Source organism: Aulonocara sp. 'chitande type north' Nkhata Bay, linkage group LG22, assembly GCF_057382095.1.
Source record: "Aulonocara sp. 'chitande type north' Nkhata Bay isolate Kocher_YH1m ecotype deep benthic linkage group LG22, A_spYH_male_GT1.1, whole genome shotgun sequence".
NCBI lineage: Eukaryota > Metazoa > Chordata > Actinopteri > Cichliformes > Cichlidae > Aulonocara > Aulonocara sp. 'chitande type north' Nkhata Bay.
In genome coordinates, this window is record NC_141364.1 from 8175699 (window position 1) to 8194461 (window position 18763).

The window sequence follows — 18763 nt, forward strand, 5'->3', positions numbered from 1 at the left end:
CAGAGTTAGAAATGAAATATTTGTATTAGAGGGAAGGAGTATAACAAACTATAAATGAAGCTAATTTGCACATTTTATTCTGCTTTTCTAATCAAAAAATTGTTAATGCAAGAAAAATATCCAAATATTAACAGGAAAATCTCAAACCAAACTCTTACCACCCCTCTGTAAAATCAATATTTAATATCAATGACTTACATGAAATACAGTTAAGTAATAAAATGAAAGAAAACAAGTGAGCACTACTGCATATAAACTCGACTAGATACATACACATATACACTTGTGCTAACAATTCAAGAAACATTTGGTATATTTTATATCCCCCCTCTGTCCTTTTTTCCGGATCCTTGTAGTACTTTGGTAGTAGTATTGTGGTCTTAGGAGCTGATGTGTCAGTGGAAATGAAAACAGCTAAACTGTGACAGCAAAATGTTAAGAATGCATATTCTCATCCAAGGTGGCATGCTGTGGCTTTTACAGAAATGCAAGCGGAGATGACCACCTCAATTTTTAGAAGCACTCCTTTAATAAAAGTAGCAATGAAACCACCTTACTACACATGAATCTGTATTATTGGCAAATTGCTCTTAAAGTATCAAGAGTATTCTGCAGAACACATTGTTCCCCATCGGTGTTATACGGTTATAAGGTTGGTCTGAATTTAAATGCTTCATATGCTGTTTGAGCTACAGCAGGGGTCCCCAATCCCAGTCCGCGAGGGCTGGTTTCCTGCAGGTTTTAGATGTGTCCTTGATCCACCACAGCTGATTTAAATGGATAAATTACCTTCTCAACACGTCTTGAAGTTCTCCAGAGGCCTGGTAACAAACTAATCATGTGATTCAGGTGTGTTGACCCAGGGTGAGATCTGAAACCTGCAGGGACACCGGCCCTCGCGGACTGGGATTGGGGACCCCTGATCTACAGTAATGTATTATATTCTAAAATGATGCTAAATGATAAAAATGAAGGTGTTGGCAAAACAGCTGGTTAAACTATCTTCAGCTAGAAACCTTCTGCTAAAGTAGACAGTGAATAATTTTTTTTTGTAAATGTGTTTTTATATTTATATATATTAATTATTATATTGATGAATTAATTCATTACTGCCATTGTTTGTATTGGCAAAATTTAGTAGATGACATACCAATATATGTGGACAGCCCGTTCTCATTCCCGACGTGTAACATACCGACCATTAGTCGCGCTCCGAGGTGTCCCATAGACACGTGAAAGGTAACCTTCCGCATCTATTTGATACGCGCCGGATTGTGGATGACATCCAATAGAATGACGCTCCCGGTGTAATACACGTTCCAGCTGTGTATTCCAGCCATAACCCTAACCTTAATCCTAACCCGTATCATAACCTAATCGTGTTAGATAGTGTTTTCCAAAGCAATTACAGTAAAATAAACATACACGTGTAGATTGATTCGAAATGGTTCTCATGTTTCCTCATTTTTCCGAACAAGTAACACAGGGACATGTTGGGTGGCCAAAAGCGTAACATACTGACGATTTGTCACCTATAGTGTAACATTTTACACTTTGAGAGTGAGAATGTGTTGATGTGGATTCTTAATATGAAATTATAGTTTACATACAAATAATCCTTACAGTCTGAAAATTACAGCACAAATATCCTGTCACATTTGATCTCTGTGAGGTCAGAGGTCAAATTTACAAATTAGTACCTCTTATCTGTGACCTACTCCTACATAAGGTTTGTGTAATCAGAGTAAAACGCCTGTGCAATGTTTTAATACAATAGTTGCTACTAAAATCTTTGATTTGAAAGGAATGACAAACAAACACGTTCAGTCTAAGCTGAAAATGTATACATTTGTGTGACAATGAAAACACGCAGAATTCACAATATAATCTTTTTTGGATCTTTTTATTGATTAAAAATACATTTAGAGTGCCCAATACGATAAGTTGTGTATTAGATGGCACAAAACAAAACCCCAATAATTTGACAATTCCCTCTGAGCAAGCACTGGGCGACGGTGGGGAGTAAAAACTTCCTTTTAACAGGGAGAAAACTCCGGCAGAACCAGGCTCAGTGAGGAACGGCCATCTGCCTCGACCGGTCAAGGGTTTTTAAAATGACTCGATTAGATGTTAAATAAATTGAAACTGAAAATGCTACGTCCAGATGAACAGAATCTACTTTTAGGATCTTACATAACAGTAACCAAGTATTTTCTGCCTGCGATCCATACAGCATGACCCGCACAGAGAAAGAAGCTTGTCATGAAATGTTCACTTTCCAATACAGTGATGGCATGCTCCTTGAAAACCTTTATAATTATATCATCTGCATATTCATGGTCTAATTCCATGAATGTCAGTATGACATCTGGCTCTTTCCATTTCTGTATTAAAGAGCTGTAAACCATATCACTGATGAACATCACATTATCAACTTTGATTTTTTTAAGTCTAGGCCAGAGTTTTATGAACAGCCGTTGGGTGATGGCATCAACTTTTTCAGTAGAGGAAGGTGAACTGGCATTTTTATTGACACGTGTCACCACCTTCTTGATACAGGCTTCTACAGATAACCTGTAATTTTCAGCCTCTTCAGCATCACACAGGGCTGGATTCTGCATAGTGTCGATCAGGTGATTTTTAATGATATCGACCGTCAGTTTTCTCAACACTGGGTCCTCGTCGTTCAGTAACATCAGTAAATGTTTTTCTTTACAGAATGTTTTCTGACGTAGCTCTTGGTAAATGGCCCTGTCCAGATCTTTCAGTTTTTTTTCATGTATATGCAGATCTTTGATCCTGTTGTCAGACAACACGTGTTGTTTCTACTCTGGTCGAAAGAATCCACGCTTCGTACTGATGTCCACAATTCTTTTATTCCTCTCACAATCATGGAGCACCGTGAAAACTAGAAACAAGTAAAATAATATCGATAACACATATGATATTCATCTCAGCCACTTATTTCCTTTCACAAGGTGCACAAGTGTTAAACAAATAACAGCATAATGATTTTTTACCGTGTACGCCTTGTAAAACCAGCAGTAGAAAAGTTGTATATTCCGAAAAGTCCGCCGTGTTACCGTTCTGTCTTGTCTCTCCCGCGCACAACTTCCGGTTCCCGCAACTCACAGGAAGTGACTACTTCACAATAATATTTTAACAGAAACATTTCTTATAAGCAGGATATATCACTGGATTCATAGATTACATTTCCTACTGCAAATGTACACAAGCATGAGAAGCAAATAAAGAAAACAAATAGAAAACAATAACGATCTCAGATTCACTTTGGTGTTGTCATGGCAACCCACACAAACATTTCAGCGTCAGCTACACTCCCACCAATTACCTTTGATTATTACAATTGAGAACGTAAATACACTTGCATTTCTCATTATATCAATGGTAATTCCCAAGCACCATGTTGTTGTTTTAAACATTCTTGCATTGACATAAACAATATTCTTTTCTCAACAAATGAATTCAACAATATGAACAGTAGATTTTACATCTCCATAACATGTGCATGAAGTACAGCATAATGACAACTTCTATTTTAGAAGGGAAATCTAATCAATGAATGACATTTTTCCCATTTAGCTGTTTTTCACCAGGACCACTAATTTCTGAATGGGTCTCTGAATGATTGAGGGTTGGACGAGGCGTTCGCCTCCCTTTCCTAACTTCCGATCACCAGTCTGGATTGTCACCTTCCGTACAAGTCCATCATCATCCTCATGTGCTTCCACAACCCTAGCAAGTTTCCATTCATTGCGAGGAACATCTTCCTCTTTGAGAATCACAATGTCACCCACCTCCACATTACGTCTTGGTGTATGCCATCGCTGTCTCAGAGCAATATTGGCCAGGTATTCCTTTCTCCATCTGTGCCAAAATTGCTCAGTCAAATACTGTACCCTTCTCCACCGTTTCTTAGCATACAGGTCCTCCTTGACGAATTTACCTGGAGGTGGAAGTGGGACTGAGGATTTCATGGTGATCAAGTGGTTCGGTGTGAGTGGCTCCAAGCTTTTGGGGTCATTGATGTTATCAACAGTGAGTGGGCGGTTATTCACGATGCACATAGCTTCATAAAGGAATGTCCTCAATGAAGCATCATCCAACCTTCCCACACTGCAGGCAAGGACTGTGCTCAGTACGCTTCTCACTGTCCGGATTTGACGCTCCCATGCGCCTCCAGCATGACTAGAGTGGGGCGTATTCATCTGGAAGTCGCACTGATTTTCTGCTAGGTATGCAGTCACTCTTTCCTTATCAAGTTCTTTCAGAGCCTTTGCCATCTCGTTTCTTGCCCCCATAAAGTTAGTTCCCTGATCGGACCTAATGTGCCTAACAGCTCCACGAAGGGCAATGAAGCAGCGCAAGGCATTGATGAATGCGTCAGTCGTCAAATCCTCCAACATCTCTATATGCACTGCCCTTGAGCAAAAACATGTGAAGAGGAGGCCGTACCGTTTTTGATCTTTGCGACCTTGTTTGGTGTGAAAAGGACCAAAGCAGTCCATACCACAATAAGTGAATGGTGGTGTGGGATCAACACGGTCACTAGGTAGATCTGCCATCCGTTGCTCCTCTGGTGGCGCGCGGGCTCTCCTGCACTGTACGCACTGCCTGATGTATTGGGCTACAGCCTTACTTCCACCAGTGATCCAGTAACCATTGGCTCTCAGGGCATTGAGGGTTTGTCCTCTGCCTTGGTGTTGTATCTTGGTATGATGGTGTGCAATGATGAGGTTTGTAACAGCACCATCTTTAGGAAGGATCACTGGGTGTCTTAACTCAAGAGGCACAGATGCCTTCCTCAGTCTTCCTCCTACTCTCATTATGCCATCTTGGAGAAATGGGTCAAGCTGAAAGAGTTGGTGGTTGCAAGGCAGCCTTCCTAGTTTCTGGCTGAGTGTGTTTAACTCCTCTTGAAAGGCATCTTGTTGTGCAAGCTTGACGAGAGTCTGTGCAGCTTGCTTTCTCTCTTCCACGCTTAAAGGCTCAGCGGTCCTGATCCTCTTTGCCAGCCGCTGGATACGAGCAATGACGTTGACAGCTGTAGTCCATCTTGAGAACCGCAGCAGATGCTTCTGGATGTCAAACTGCCTTGCTACATCAACCTTCAACACCTGAGTAGTCCTCACCTCTGGGTCTCCCACCAGCAAATCTGAAGTAGCCTGTTTTGTGGCTATCTCTCTTTCCCATAGAAAGCTGGGACCAGAGAACCAATTTGACTTGATGAGGTCAGCTACTTTGAGGCCTCTCGAGGCATGATCAGCAGGGTTTTCTCCTGTGTCAACATAGTACCATTTCCGTGCATCGGTGGTTTCTCGAATTCTCTGCACGCGGTTTGCCACGAACACATGGAACCTTCTTGCTTCATTATTGATGTAACCAAGCACGACCTTTGAGTCTGTCCAAAAATATTCGTCATCAACCTTGAGTTCTAGCTCCTCTCTTAACATGCTGCTCACAGATGCCGAGGTTACTGCTGCAGTTAACTCAAGTCTCGGTATGGTAACTATTTTGGTTGGTGCAACCCTCGCCTTGCCCATGACCAAGGAGCAGCATACCCTTTCTCTGCTTACCACTCTGATGTAAGAGCACTGGCCATACCCTTGACTGCTTGCATCAGAGAAATGATGAAGCTCGACTCTTTGAATCTCGCCAAGGCTGTCAGGTATGAAGCATCTTTGAATTTCAATTCTTTCCAGGTTCTCCAGATCCTTCATCCAAGTCTCCCACCTTAACTTCAAGCCTTTGGGTAGTGGCTCATCCCACCCTGTGCCTCTCTGACACATCTCCTGCAGCACTCTTTTCCCTTCAAGAATGACTGGGGCTAGAAACCCCAAAGGGTCATACAAGGAGGCCACAATTGAGAGAATCCCTCGGCGCGTTGCTGGTTTCTCCTCAAGTGACACCTTGAAGGAGAAGCTATCATTTTCAACATTCCACCTTATACCTAGCACTCTTTGAACTGGTAAATCCTCGTGATTAAGATCAACATTCTTTACCTCCGTAGCACGCTCTGCAACATCGACAGAGTCAAGGACCTCTCGGCTGTTGGAGAGAAATTTGTGAAGGTGCAGCTTTCCTTTGGCACACACGGCTTGGGCTTCTTTGACCAGTTCAATTGCCTTACCCACCGACTCTACACTTATGAGACCATCGTCGACATAGAAATGTTTCTGGATGAAGTTAGCTGCGGAGGGGTACTCTTTCTCACATTGGCTGGCAAGGTGCTTCATGCCATAATTGGCGCAGCCAGGGGATGATGATGCTCCAAACAGGTGAACCTTCATGCGGTACTCTCTGGGTTCAGAGTTTGTGTCTCCATTTTCCCACCAGAGAAACCGCAGGTAGTCTCTATCATCCTCGCTCACATGAAACCTGTGGAACATTTTCTCCACATCACACATGACTGCGATGGGATGTTTACGGAAGCGGCACAGCACGGCTGTTAGGCTATTTGTGAGGTCAGGTCCTGTTAGCAGATGGTCGTTTAAGGAGGTGCCTTCATACCTTGCAGAGCAGTCGAAAACCACTCTGATTTTTCCTGGTTTTCTGGGGTGGTAAACTCCTTGGTGTGGGATATACCAGACTTTCCCCAGCTCTGCTTGGTTTTCCACTTTCTCTGCATCTCCATCCTTGAAGACACCTTCCATAAATCTCACGTAGTCTATTTTGAATTTGGGATCTCTGTCCAGCTTCCTCTTTAGATGCTTCAGCCGTACTAACGCCAGCCCTTTGTTGTCTGGGAGATGCGGACGTGCTTTGAAAGGGAGAGGCATCTCCAGGTGACCATCCTTATTTTGTTGGATTCTGTCTTTCAAGATCTGCAGGAAGCAAATATCTTCTTGAGATATGCTTCTGTCACCAGGTTTTGTGTCTGCAAAATCAGACTCCAGGGCCTTGATGACAGCAAATGGTGTTATGGGTGGCACCTCTCTGACAGACACTCGATGACAAAAACCAGTCACATCTTTAGCCTGCACACGCTGTGGTGCGCTTCCCACAATGCTCCAACCAAGATCCGTCTCAATAGCATAAGGCTCATAGTCACCCCCAGTGACGACCCTTCTTGGAATTAACGCTCTGGAGCAGTCGTATCCAATCAACAATCCAACACCACAGTCCATCAACGGGGGTATCTCCTGGGCCATGCTTACAAGGTGTTTCCATTTGTTGGCTGTCTGGCAAGTGGGAATATGTGTGCGGTCAAGGGGAATGAAGTCCCTTGTGTAGGCTGGAGGCAAACTGATGGAAACATTAGAGGAAAATCCTCTAACTTTGAGCTTGCATACTCTTTGACTCTTCACGACTGAGTCTCTCCCCATCATGGTGGAAAGTTTAAGTTTCACTGGTTCCATTGTTGCTTGTAGCTTTTCGCACACCTCCTGATCAACAAATGTGTGACTGCTTTGAGTGTCCAATAGTGCATACACTAGGGTTTCAGTGTCCGGAGCACTAAGTGTTGAGATCCACACTGGGACTATCATTGATGTACTCCCACCTTCACCTCCACTCACACAACATGATAATGACAACGTACTTTCTTCAACTGCGCCTTGTGTTGATGCTGCTGTAGAACGATCTTCATGCAATGGCGTTGGGTGACTCTTTCTGCATATGCCACACATGGCCCTGTTCCTACAGTCTTTAGAATTGTGACCCTTTCTTAGACATGCAAAACACAACTTATTTTCAAGTATGCATTTTTTCTTATCCTCTACAGACATGTCCATAAGCCTCTTGCATTTATGTATGGAATGGTTCTCACTACAGCAAATACACTGGCCATTATTGGAATTTTGTGTTGGTGTGGTCCATTTCTTTGGTTTCCCTGCATCTCCCAACTTGATTTCACCAGGGTCAGATTTGGCGGTGGAGCTTGATGGAATCGGGGGTTTCACATTTGTGGCAAACGTGTTTGCTTTTGAACGCTTCATCTCTCTTGCTGGTGCCTCTGCAGAGTGCCTTAAGGCATGTAAGGATGACACTGGATTGCATGCGATGCGTGACTCCTTAGAGATAAAGGAAGCAAACTCATGAAAGCTTGGATAGTCGTTGCCCCGATCTAGCTGCTCTGTGACATAACGGTTCCATCTAGATGTCACCCAATCAGGAAGCTTGACTAGAATTTTCTGATTCTCCTCACAGTCGTTAAGAACCTGTAAGCCCTTTACGTGAGGCATGGCATTACTACATGTTTGGAGGAAATCACTGAAATCTCTTAACTTGAGATATTCCTTTCCACCAATCTTCGGCCACCCATTTAGCTTATCTCTGAAAGCCCGCTGCACTACAAAGGAATGGCCATATCTAGCATTTAACCTATCCCATGCTTGTTGATAGGCTTCTTCATCTTTTCTGTAGAAGCTGCCTTCAAGAGAGGATTTTGCCTCACCTGCTATGTACTTTTGCAGGTAGAATAGCCTGTCTGCAGGGTCAGAGCATCGTCTCTCTATGAGGGCTTTGAAGCTTATGCTCCATTCTGTAAACTTCAGAGGATCGCCCGAGAATACAGAAGGTTCTGGAGTTGGCAAGCGAGTAAGAGCTAATGACTCTTGTAGCGATTGGACCAATGATGTCTCGTTTTGCACAACCTGCCGTTCTTGATCTGGGATGTGGTGAGCGAAGGGGTGTGCATCACTCACTTTGCTGAATGGAGGACTGCGTGTCCCATCCCTTCCCTCTTCTTCAGTGTAGACATTTAGCTTTGCCTGAATTACATCAATGTCCCTCTGATTTTCAAGTTTTCTCAACTGCTGACGTTGAGCTTCGATGGCAGCTTCCATATCAATTTCGGCTTTCTTTGCAGCCAGCTGAGCAGCCACTTCCGCTCTCATAGCTGGAATGCTAGGTGACTCTGAGAGATGGTTAGAATTGTGACAGCTGGGTGCAGTAACTCTGGAGGCTGTGGATCCATATATGGACCTAGCATATTCATTATCAAGTAGCATGCGTAACCTTGATCTTTCCGCCACCGTGTCAAACTCACCTTCATCTTCAGTCAGACGTACTCTCATCAGCTGCAGCAAGTCGGCCGTCACGGCTGAGCATGCATCGATCTTTCTTCGAAATTCTTGACTTGGTGAGGTTTGGAGTCGAATTCTGTCATACTGTTCCTTTAATTCAGACTCAAGCTTCTCAGCCTCATCCATCATATCATACATGTCACTCTCAGAGCATACTTGCTTTAACTTTGTGCGAATGTCTCTTACGTTGCTTTTCCATTTCTCGTATGTTGCTTTGAACCTCTTCTCCTTTTGAGTTAACTCTTGATCTTTCAGTTCCTGCATTTTTGGCGTTAATCGCCTTTCACGAGAGGATTTTCTTGTTTTTGTCTCAGATTTCTCAGACACTACACTTTTTTCCTCTTCCAAATCCCCTGCATCTTGTACTTCTGACATAACATCAGGGTGACTATGACCATCTTTAGACATTTTCAGACTTTAAAGGGGGTATCTTATGAAGAGGACAAGATAACTAAGGTAATTACAAGAATGGATGTAATAGGCGGAGAATTATTAAAATTAACACAAAGGAACCTTAGCTTAGATTCTTACGTATGACAGCAAATAAATTTTCAGTTTCAGCCTTCATGAAGCTTGCAAGCAACAGGTAAGAAAACAACAATAATTTCCAGAACTTCAACAGATTGTCCTTTTTTTTTTTTTCTTTTTTTTTTTTTTCTTTTTTTTGTTTGTTTGTTTTTTTTTTTTTTTACACAATCCGAAATTTGAACACTATTAATTCCTTGTCCATTACAGCAAATTTGTAGCTCATGTTCTATCCATCAACTCATGAGGCATAATAACTGCGCAATATAGCCTGAGGACTCACGCTTTAGCCTGAAACCGCTTCTTGGAGTGTCCGCTGAATCTGCAGCTCCCGATTGGTTGTCACAAAATGCAAAGCAACGTGTCCACTGAAGCCTGTAGCTCGCTGCAGGATGAGAAGCAACCGAGACCTGTAGCTTGCTGCAGGATGAGAAGAGCTTTGCACACCGAAGCCTGTAGCTTGCTGCAGGAGGGGAAGCGCGTTTGCAAACCGAGACCTGTAGCTTGCTGCAGGATGAGAAGAGCTTTGCACACCGAAGCCTCCAGATGGATTGGGACACGTTTTCACTGTTTCTACTCTGGTCGAAAGAATCCACGCTTCGTACTGATGTCCACAATTCTTTTATTCCTCTCACAATCATGGAGCACCGTGAAAACTAGAAACAAGTAAAATAATATCGATAACACATATGATATTCATCTCAGCCACTTATTTCCTTTCACAAGGTGCACAAGTGTTAAACAAATAACAGCATAATGATTTTTTACCGTGTACGCCTTGTAAAACCAGCAGTAGAAAAGTTGTATATTCCGAAAAGTCCGCCGTGTTACCGTTCTGTCTTGTCTCTCCCGCGCACAACTTCCGGTTCCCGCAACTCACAGGAAGTGACTACTTCACAATAATATTTTAACAGAAACATTTCTTATAAGCAGGATATATCACTGGATTCATAGATTACATTTCCTACTGCAAATGTACACAAGCATGAGAAGCAAATAAAGAAAACAAATAGAAAACAATAACGATCTCAGATTCACTTTGGTGTTGTCATGGCAACCCACACAAACATTTCAGCGTCAGCTACACGTGTTTTAACAGATACCTGTGGAGTTTTTTAGAAGGTCTGTAGTGCGATTTATTTGCAGCTCGTGTGAGCACAGCATCAATGAGTGCGCTCACATGTTCTTCTTCATCATCATCATAATCGCTGACACTAATGCCAGATGATGATTTTTTCTCCAGTATCCGAAATATATTACTTCTAAATTCTTCTAAACGTGTTTCAGACATGGCTTTAGTTTGTTCGTCCTCGTCATCCTCGGCTCTAACGCACCACGAGAAGAACCTTGCCAGCAGGCTTTTACGGAAGAGGTGATCTTCAAATATGGAAATGATCACCTCTAGGTACGGCTGACCTACGGCTAGCGCAATGATCACGAGATCAGGGCTAATGTCCAGCCGCTTTGTTATGTCTTTAAAAATCACCTTTTCAAGTTTTTTAATCCCCCTGTGTGTGATTTTGAGAGGCTTTTGCTCAACTTGTGCCCACAGAGCTGTGAAGAGGCGCTGCTGAATCATTTCCGATGGCGACACCTTTGCCTCTTTGGAGGCACGTGTAATAACAGCATTTATTAGCTCTTTAACGAGCAGCTGTTCTTCTGACACCGGAGGTTCCTGGAGATCAACTGACTCTGGATCCCCCGGATTCTGTTGCTGGTTGCATGACTGAGGGTAGCACACACAGTGCTTCGATTTCCCCTCGTCGCTCCGTAAAATGTTTACGCCAGGGACGACACTACATTCAGAGTCGTCTTCAGTGGCGCAGCTTTGAATCGCATCGGTTGTTTCAATGGCAGAATTCATATTTTCAAATGATATAACTTTTTTACAATCTGGACTTGATTCTGAATTTTGTGTAAGTTGCTGAGTTTGTGTCTCAGACATTAATGCCTCTTACTCCCTCTTACTAAACTTACCTTGTGACTAACCCTGTGCAAATGGTTCTATTTATAGACTTTTACCAAGGTGATGTCACACAAGACATGAAAGGATCAAAGGGATTCTAGCGCTAAGCCCCGCCCACATCCGATATGACGGCGACGTGACGTTACCCTAGCGACCGCTATACAATGGCGATCCTCAGTTGTTGGGATTGAGTGAAACTTGTTTGGATTCAAACATGTAGCCTGCTGGTCCACTGCTTTAACCCACAGCAAATACTGTTAAAATCCTTCCTTTAAAGTTAGAATGTCAAGCGACCCCCCCTCCGACCCTCACCCACTGTGTTGTTGTCGGGTTTACGGCTGGTAAGCTATGCTAATTTAACTGTTTATGTAGCTTCACTCATTCACCTGCAGACACAGACGGCTATCAGAATGGTCACACGTCTTCTTAGAGGACGTTCCAGGTGAACACGCGCGGTGAGTTACAGCCAGCGAGGAGTCACGCAGTTTTTGCGTGCATGTCTGTGCTCGTGGACATTTGTGAGCAGAAACACTTATTATTAAATTATGCACTTACACTCAGAGTTAGAAATGAAATATTTGTATTAGAGGGAAGGAGTATAACAAACTATAAATGAAGCTAATTTGCACATTTTATTCTGCTTTTCTAATCAAAAAATTGTTAATGCAAGAAAAATATCCAAATATTAACAGGAAAATCTCAAACCAAACTCTTACCACCCCTCTGTAAAATCAATATTTAATATCAATGACTTACATGAAATACAGTTAAGTAATAAAATGAAAGAAAACAAGTGAGCACTACTGCATATAAACTCGACTAGATACATACACATATACACTTGTGCTAACAATTCAAGAAACATTTGGTATATTTTATATCCCCCCTCTGTCCTTTTTTCCGGATCCTTGTAGTACTTTGGTAGTAGTATTGTGGTCTTAGGAGCTGATGTGTCAGTGGAAATGAAAACAGCTAAACTGTGACAGCAAAATGTTAAGAATGCATATTCTCATCCAAGGTGGCATGCTGTGGCTTTTACAGAAATGCAAGCGGAGATGACCACCTCAATTTTTAGAAGCACTCCTTTAATAAAAGTAGCAATGAAACCACCTTACTACACATGAATCTGTATTATTGGCAAATTGCTCTTAAAGTATCAAGAGTATTCTGCAGAACACATTGTTCCCCATCGGTGTTATACGGTTATAAGGTTGGTCTGAATTTAAATGCTTCATATGCTGTTTGAGCTACAGCAGGGGTCCCCAATCCCAGTCCGCGAGGGCTGGTTTCCTGCAGGTTTTAGATGTGTCCTTGATCCACCACAGCTGATTTAAATGGATAAATTACCTTCTCAACACGTCTTGAAGTTCTCCAGAGGCCTGGTAACAAACTAATCATGTGATTCAGGTGTGTTGACCCAGGGTGAGATCTGAAACCTGCAGGGACACCGGCCCTCGCGGACTGGGATTGGGGACCCCTGATCTACAGTAATAATACATTCTAAAATGATGCTAAATGATAAAAATGAAGGTGTTGGCAAAACAGCTGGTTAAACTATCTTCAGCTAAAAACCTTCTGCTAAAGTAGACAGTGAATAATTTCTGTTCCATTTCTGTATTAAAGAGCTGTAAACCATATCACTGTCACGGTTTGGCATGGCAAACCGTGGGGGGTGTGGGGAAGGAGGACCCAGGCGCGGTGCTCTATGTACAAGCAGTACGTTTATTTACAGTGTGTGGAAATAACAACAATAAATCCCCGTGGTTTCCCCTGACTCCCGTGTCGTGTCTCTCCGTGACCAGTCCGTGTCTCAGTGCTCTCCGCTCCCGTGTCTCAGCACTCCTCGTGCTGGCTGCTGTCTGGCGCTCCACACTTCTCCTGGGGACACAATAGACGCAGCCGTCAGGACACATAACCGCGGGCATACATACACTAACTCAGTTCAAATGGATGACTAACGTGGAGACTCACGCAATGATCCCACGTCGGTGGGAGCTCCAAGACTCTCCTAAGTAGCACCCCCGACGAGGCCTGACCAGCAGCAGGTGTGTGGCTTCGGGTGTGGCCAGACCATCAGCAGGGCCACACCCACCAGGCCTGAAGGCACCCACTGAAACACATATACACACACACGCAAACAGGGAGAAGGACAGCAACACCAAATATACATACAATAATAATAATAATAATATAATTCATAACTGCTCAGGGACCCTGACAATCACTGATGAATATCACATTATCAACTTTGATCTTTTTAAGTCTAGGCCAGAGTTTTATGAACAGCCGTTGGGTGATGGCATCAACTTTTTCAGTAGAGGAAGGTGAACTGGCATTTTTATTGACACATGTCACCACCTTCTTGATGCAGGCTTCCACAGATAACCTGTAATTTTCAGCCTCTTCAGCATCACACAGGGCTGGATTCTGCATAGTGTCGATCAGGTGATTTTTAATGATATCGACCGTCAGTTTTCTCAACACTGGGTCCTCGTCGTTCAGTAACATCAGTAAATGTTTTTCTTTACAGAATGTTTTCTGACGTAGCTCTTGGTAAATGGCCCGGTCGAGATCTTTCAGTTTATATACATGTATATGCAGATCTTTGATCCTGTTGTCAGACAACATGTGTTTTTTTGTGTGTCCCGTTTGGATCTTTAGCCATAAGAATTGTTGTCTTAAGGCCAAGAAAGATGCCAAGCGGATTTATTTTACCAAGTGGATCATCATGGCCTTGCCATATTGGTCCATTTGATTGACCTTTATTATAATTACAACACGTGTTTTAACAGGTACCTGTGGAGTTTTTTAGAAGGTCTGTAGTGCGAATTATTTTCAACACGTGTGAGCACAGCATCAATGAGTGCGCTCACATGTTCCTCTTCATCATCATCATAATCGCTGACACTAATGCCAGATGATGATTTTTTCCTCCACTATTGGAAATATATTACTTTTAAATTCTTCTAAACGTGTTTCAGACATGGCTTTAGTTTCTTTGTCCTCGTCATCCTCGGCTCTAACGCACCACGAGAAGAACCTTGCCAGCAGGTTTTTAACGGAAGTGGTGATCTTCAAATATGGAAATGATCACCTCTAGGTACGGCTGACCTAAGGCTAGCGCAATGATCACGAGATCAGGGCTAATGTCCAGCCGCTTTGATGTCTTTAAAAATCACCTTTTCAAGTTTTTTAATCCCCCTGTGTGTGATTTTGAGAGGCTTTTGCTCAACTTGTGACCACAGAGCTGTGAAGAGGCGCTGCTGAATCATGTCAGATGGCGACACCTTTGCGTCTTTGGAGGCACGTGAAAAATCTTAATTGCCCATTGTTTTTGGAAAAATCTAAATTGCCCATAGGTATGAGTGAATGTGAGTACGAATGTTTAGCCCTGTGACAGACTAGCGACCTGTCCAGGGCGTACCCTGCCTCTCGCCCTGAGATAGCTGCCATAGGCTCCAGCACCCCCTGCGACCCTGAAAAGGAAAAGCGGAAGTTAGGGGTGGGCAACTCCAGGCCTCGAGGGCCGGTGTCCCTGCAGGTTTTAGATGTGTCCTTGAACCAACACAGCTGATATAAATGGCTAAATTAGCTCCTGAAAATGTCCTGAAGTTCTCCAGAGGCCTGGTAACGAACTAATCATGCGATTCAGGTGTGTTGACCCAAGGCGAGATCTAAAACCTGCAGGACACCGGCCCTCGGGGCCTGGATTTGCCCACCCCTGGCGTAAGTGAATCGATGGATAGATACATACACATATACACTGTGCTAACAATTCAAGAAACATTTGGAATATTTTATATCCCTCCCCTCTTTGTCCCTTTTCCCTATGTCCTTGTAGTACTTCTATTTTGTGCCCACAGAGCTGTGAAGAGGCGCTGTTTAATCTGCAACAGCATCCTGCCATGCGATTGAATTCGTCCCTAACCTTTGGGAACCCTCACATAAATTTTATCGAATGGAAAAAGGTTAGCTTTCATCCTCCAGCTTCACTGTGTTTATGTTATGCTAACATAGCTGTATCGCTAGTGATCTCGTAGTACATCATTATGTACTAGCTAGTCCAACCTCAGTAACCCAAAAAAAAAAAAAAAAAAAGTCACTGCTGTTTAGTTTTCTGTCTTCATTTATGTTGGAAGTGATAGCAGAGCTGTACGTTTAAATTTTTTCAAAACGTCTCTCAGTCAGAACATTATATATTATGTTTAGGTGGCCCTTTCGAGATTTTTTTCCATTGATGTGCAGATCTTTGATTGTGTCGTCAGACAACAGGTGTTTCGTCAAAGATACCTGTGGAGTTTTTTTTAGAAGGTTTGTAGTGCGATTTCTTTGTAGCCCGTGTGAGCACAGCATCAACACTGTAAAATTAATAAATACAAAAATAAAAAATTGTTGCGAAAACTTAAACTCAAGGCAACCCACTGCATTTAGATTTTTAGGTTCTGATGGATAGCTTAGTTGAAGCAACTTTTCTCCTAAACTTGAAACCTAACATTTTGTTTTAAAAACGCATTTAGTGTTGCTAAAAAAAAATTTTTTTATATCAATTTGGGAACTTCAGGTTCATGCACAAGTTTTGCAAACAAAGTTATATGGTACTATTTACCTAAAAATGCAGCCAAGGCCTCAGGCATTTTTTATATAACCATCTAAATCTATTTACAGAACAATCAGGTGTTCTGCAGCAAATAAGAAGGCACACAAATTATTTGTGCCGGTCCAAAAAAAAAAAAAAAAAAAAAAAGAAAAAAAAGTTTGTGTTCAGTATAAGACAGAAGAGAACAGCACAGGCCTAAACCCTGCAGGTCTGACAACAGGAGGTGTATCAGTCCTGTTTTCCCTGTGGGAACAGCGTTTACACTAGAATCTGCTTTTGATGGCTTTTTTGGAGCAAATGTGACATTCAGCAGTATAACTGACACAATACAAAACAATAACTACACTACACACTAACTCTAGCCTCCAAAAACGCTAAACATCACTAATGTCTCACATATGAAAACTTGCGTTCTCTTTCTTTTGCTCGCCGCTTTCCGTCGCGGGTGTCACTCCTAAAACTGCACCTTCTCCCTAAACAACCAAGTGCCGCATGTTGCCATATCATTTTTTTGATTGGCTGACATGGCTGACATGGTAAATTCTAACACCAATCCGGTTGTTCAGTCTGACGTCACTAGCCGTGTCTGGACCTAAACTTCATACATAAGGCGCACCGGATTATAAGGCGCACTGTCAGTTTTTGAGAAAATTAAAGGATTTTGAGTGCGCCTTATGGTCTGAAAATTACAGTACAAATATCCTGTCACATTTGATCTCTGTGAGGTCAGAGGTCAAATTTACAAATTAGTACCTCTTATCTGTGACCTACTCCTACATGAAGTTTGTGTAATCAGAGTAAAACGCCTGTGCAATGTTTTTGTTGACTAACGTGGAGACTCACGAAATGATCCCGCGTCGGTGGGAGCTCCAAGACTCTCCCAAGTAGCTCCCCCGACGAGGCCTGACCAGCAGCAAGTGTGTGGCTTCGGGTGTGGCCAGACCATCAGCAGGGCCACACCCACCAGGCCTGAAGGCACCCACTGAAACACATATACATACACACACACTCACACACACACACACACACACACACAGGGAGAAGGAAAGCAACACCAAATATACATACAATAACAATAATAATAATATAATTCATAACTGCTCAGGGACCCTGACAATCACCGATGAACATCACATTATCAACTTTGATCTTTTTAAGTCTAGGCCAGAGTTTTATGAACAGCCGTTGGGTGATGGCATCAACTTTTTCAGTAGAGGAAGGTGAACTGGCATTTTTATTGACACGTGTCACCACCTTCTTGATACAGGCTTCCACAGATAACCTGTAATTTTCAGCCTCTTCAGCATCACACAGGGCTGGATTCTGCATAGTGTCGATCAGGTGATTTTTAATGATATCGACCGTCAGTTTTCTCAACACTGGGTCCTCGTTGTTCAGTAACATCAGTAAATGTTTTTCTTTACAGAATGTTTTCTGACGTAGCTCTTTGTAAATGGCCCGGTCCAGATCTTTCAGGTTTTTTTTATGTATATGCAAATCTTTGATACTGTTGTCAGACAACACGTGTTTTGTTTTTGTTTTTTTCTTGTGTCCCGTTTGGATCTTTAGCCATCAGAATTGTTGTCTTAAGGCCAAGAAAGATGCCAAACGGATTTATTTTACCAAGTGGATCATCATGGCCTTGCCATATTGGTCCATTTGATTGACCTTTATTATAATTACTTAAATAAATTGAAACTGAAAATCCTGTGTCCAGATAAACAAAATCTACTTTTAGGGACTTACACAACAGTAACCAAGTATTTTCTGCCTGCGATCCATACAGCATGAAGAAAGAAGCTTGTGATGAAATGTTCACTTTCCAATACAGTGATGGCATGCTCCTTGAAAACCTTTACAATTACATCATCTGCATATTCATGGTCTAATTCCATGAATATGTATGACATCTGGCTCTTTCCATTTCTGTATTAAGGAGCTATAAACCATATCACATTATCAACTTTGATCTTTTTAAGTCTAGGCCAGAGTTTTATGAACAGCTGTTGGGTGATGGCATCAACTTTTTCCGTAGAGGAAGGTGAACTGGCATTTTTAATGACAAGTGTCACCACCTTCTTGATGCAGGCTTCCACAGATAACCTGTAATTTTCAGCCTCTTCAGCTTCACACAGGGCTGGATTCTGGGTCCTCCTCGTTCAATCCGGTTGTTCAGTCTGACGTCACTAGCCGTGTCTGGACCTAAACTCCGCTGCAGGTTCACATGTCAAACGATCACTATGGCATTACTGAGAGTTGAAAAACTGTCTAAAGTCTTTCATCTTTAATAAAATGATCAGCGTTCTGTTCTACCAGGTGTAACAATTGAGTTTAACATCCAGGCACCCATGAAAACGAAATTTATGACATTTAACGGAGTTAGAAGTTAGCAGGGAGTTAGCTCGCTAGCTTCTATCTAAATACAATATAGCATGTCCTGACTGCGGGGTTTTGGAAACAAATTAAACCCTACAGCTGTTATCACTTCCAGCATAAATGAAGACAGGAAACTAAACAGCAGTGACGTTTGTAGGGTTACTGAAGTTGGGCTAGCTGGTATATAATGATGTGCTACGTGACCGCTAGCGACACAGCTATGTTAGCATAATATAAACAAGCTAACTTTTT

The 18763-nt window shown here is 42.5% G+C and overlaps 3 protein-coding genes and 2 long non-coding RNA genes across 6 annotated transcripts; all 5 read right to left on the reverse strand.

Annotated features, from left to right (window-relative positions):
* Positions 1 to 1713: 1713 nt before the first annotated feature.
* Positions 1714 to 2893, reverse strand: LOC147303422 (uncharacterized). Its single transcript, XM_086281255.1, has 2 exons — positions 2888 to 2893; positions 1714 to 2825 (listed from the first exon to the last, which is right to left on the reverse strand). Exons 1-2 carry the CDS (start codon positions 2891 to 2893, stop codon positions 2190 to 2192), a joined length of 642 nt encoding a protein of 213 aa, XP_086137381.1. The 3' UTR covers positions 1714 to 2189.
* LOC147303423 (uncharacterized) lies at positions 2819 to 10661 on the reverse strand. 2 transcript variants are annotated; one of them, XM_086279539.1, is made up of 2 exons: positions 10341 to 10661; positions 2819 to 10228 (listed from the first exon to the last, which is right to left on the reverse strand). In XM_086279539.1, exon 2 carries the CDS (start codon positions 9453 to 9455, stop codon positions 3600 to 3602), a length of 5856 nt encoding a protein of 1951 aa, XP_086135665.1. In that variant the 5' UTR covers positions 9456 to 10228; positions 10341 to 10661; the 3' UTR covers positions 2819 to 3599. The 2 variants fall into 2 exon arrangements, 1 of the variants encoding a protein (XP_086135665.1); XR_015126806.1 differs by having other exon boundaries at positions 2829 to 2908; positions 3021 to 10661.
* LOC147303424 (uncharacterized) lies at positions 10654 to 12065 on the reverse strand. The gene has a single exon (XM_086281264.1). It carries the CDS (start codon positions 11515 to 11517, stop codon positions 10654 to 10656), a length of 864 nt encoding a protein of 287 aa, XP_086137390.1. The 5' UTR covers positions 11518 to 12065.
* A 1175-nt stretch (positions 12066 to 13240) lies between these two features.
* LOC147303425 (uncharacterized) lies at positions 13241 to 13712 on the reverse strand. Its single transcript, XR_015126968.1, has 2 exons — positions 13510 to 13712; positions 13241 to 13416 (listed from the first exon to the last, which is right to left on the reverse strand). It is a non-coding gene; the product is annotated as an uncharacterized LOC147303425 (long non-coding RNA).
* A 227-nt stretch (positions 13713 to 13939) lies between these two features.
* Positions 13940 to 18353, reverse strand: LOC147303426 (uncharacterized). The gene is made up of 3 exons (XR_015126969.1): positions 18239 to 18353; positions 16979 to 17417; positions 13940 to 15014 (listed from the first exon to the last, which is right to left on the reverse strand). It is a non-coding gene; the product is annotated as an uncharacterized LOC147303426 (long non-coding RNA).
* Positions 18354 to 18763: the final 410 nt, after the last annotated feature.

Excerpts from the sequence above, each read along its gene's own strand:
- LOC147303424 (XM_086281264.1), bottom strand. The coding sequence starts at position 11,517 with ATGTCTGAGACACAAACTCAGCAACTTACACAAAATTCAGAATCAAGT.
- LOC147303423 (XM_086279539.1), bottom strand. The coding sequence starts at position 9,455 with ATGTCTAAAGATGGTCATAGTCACCCTGATGTTATGTCAGAAGTACAA.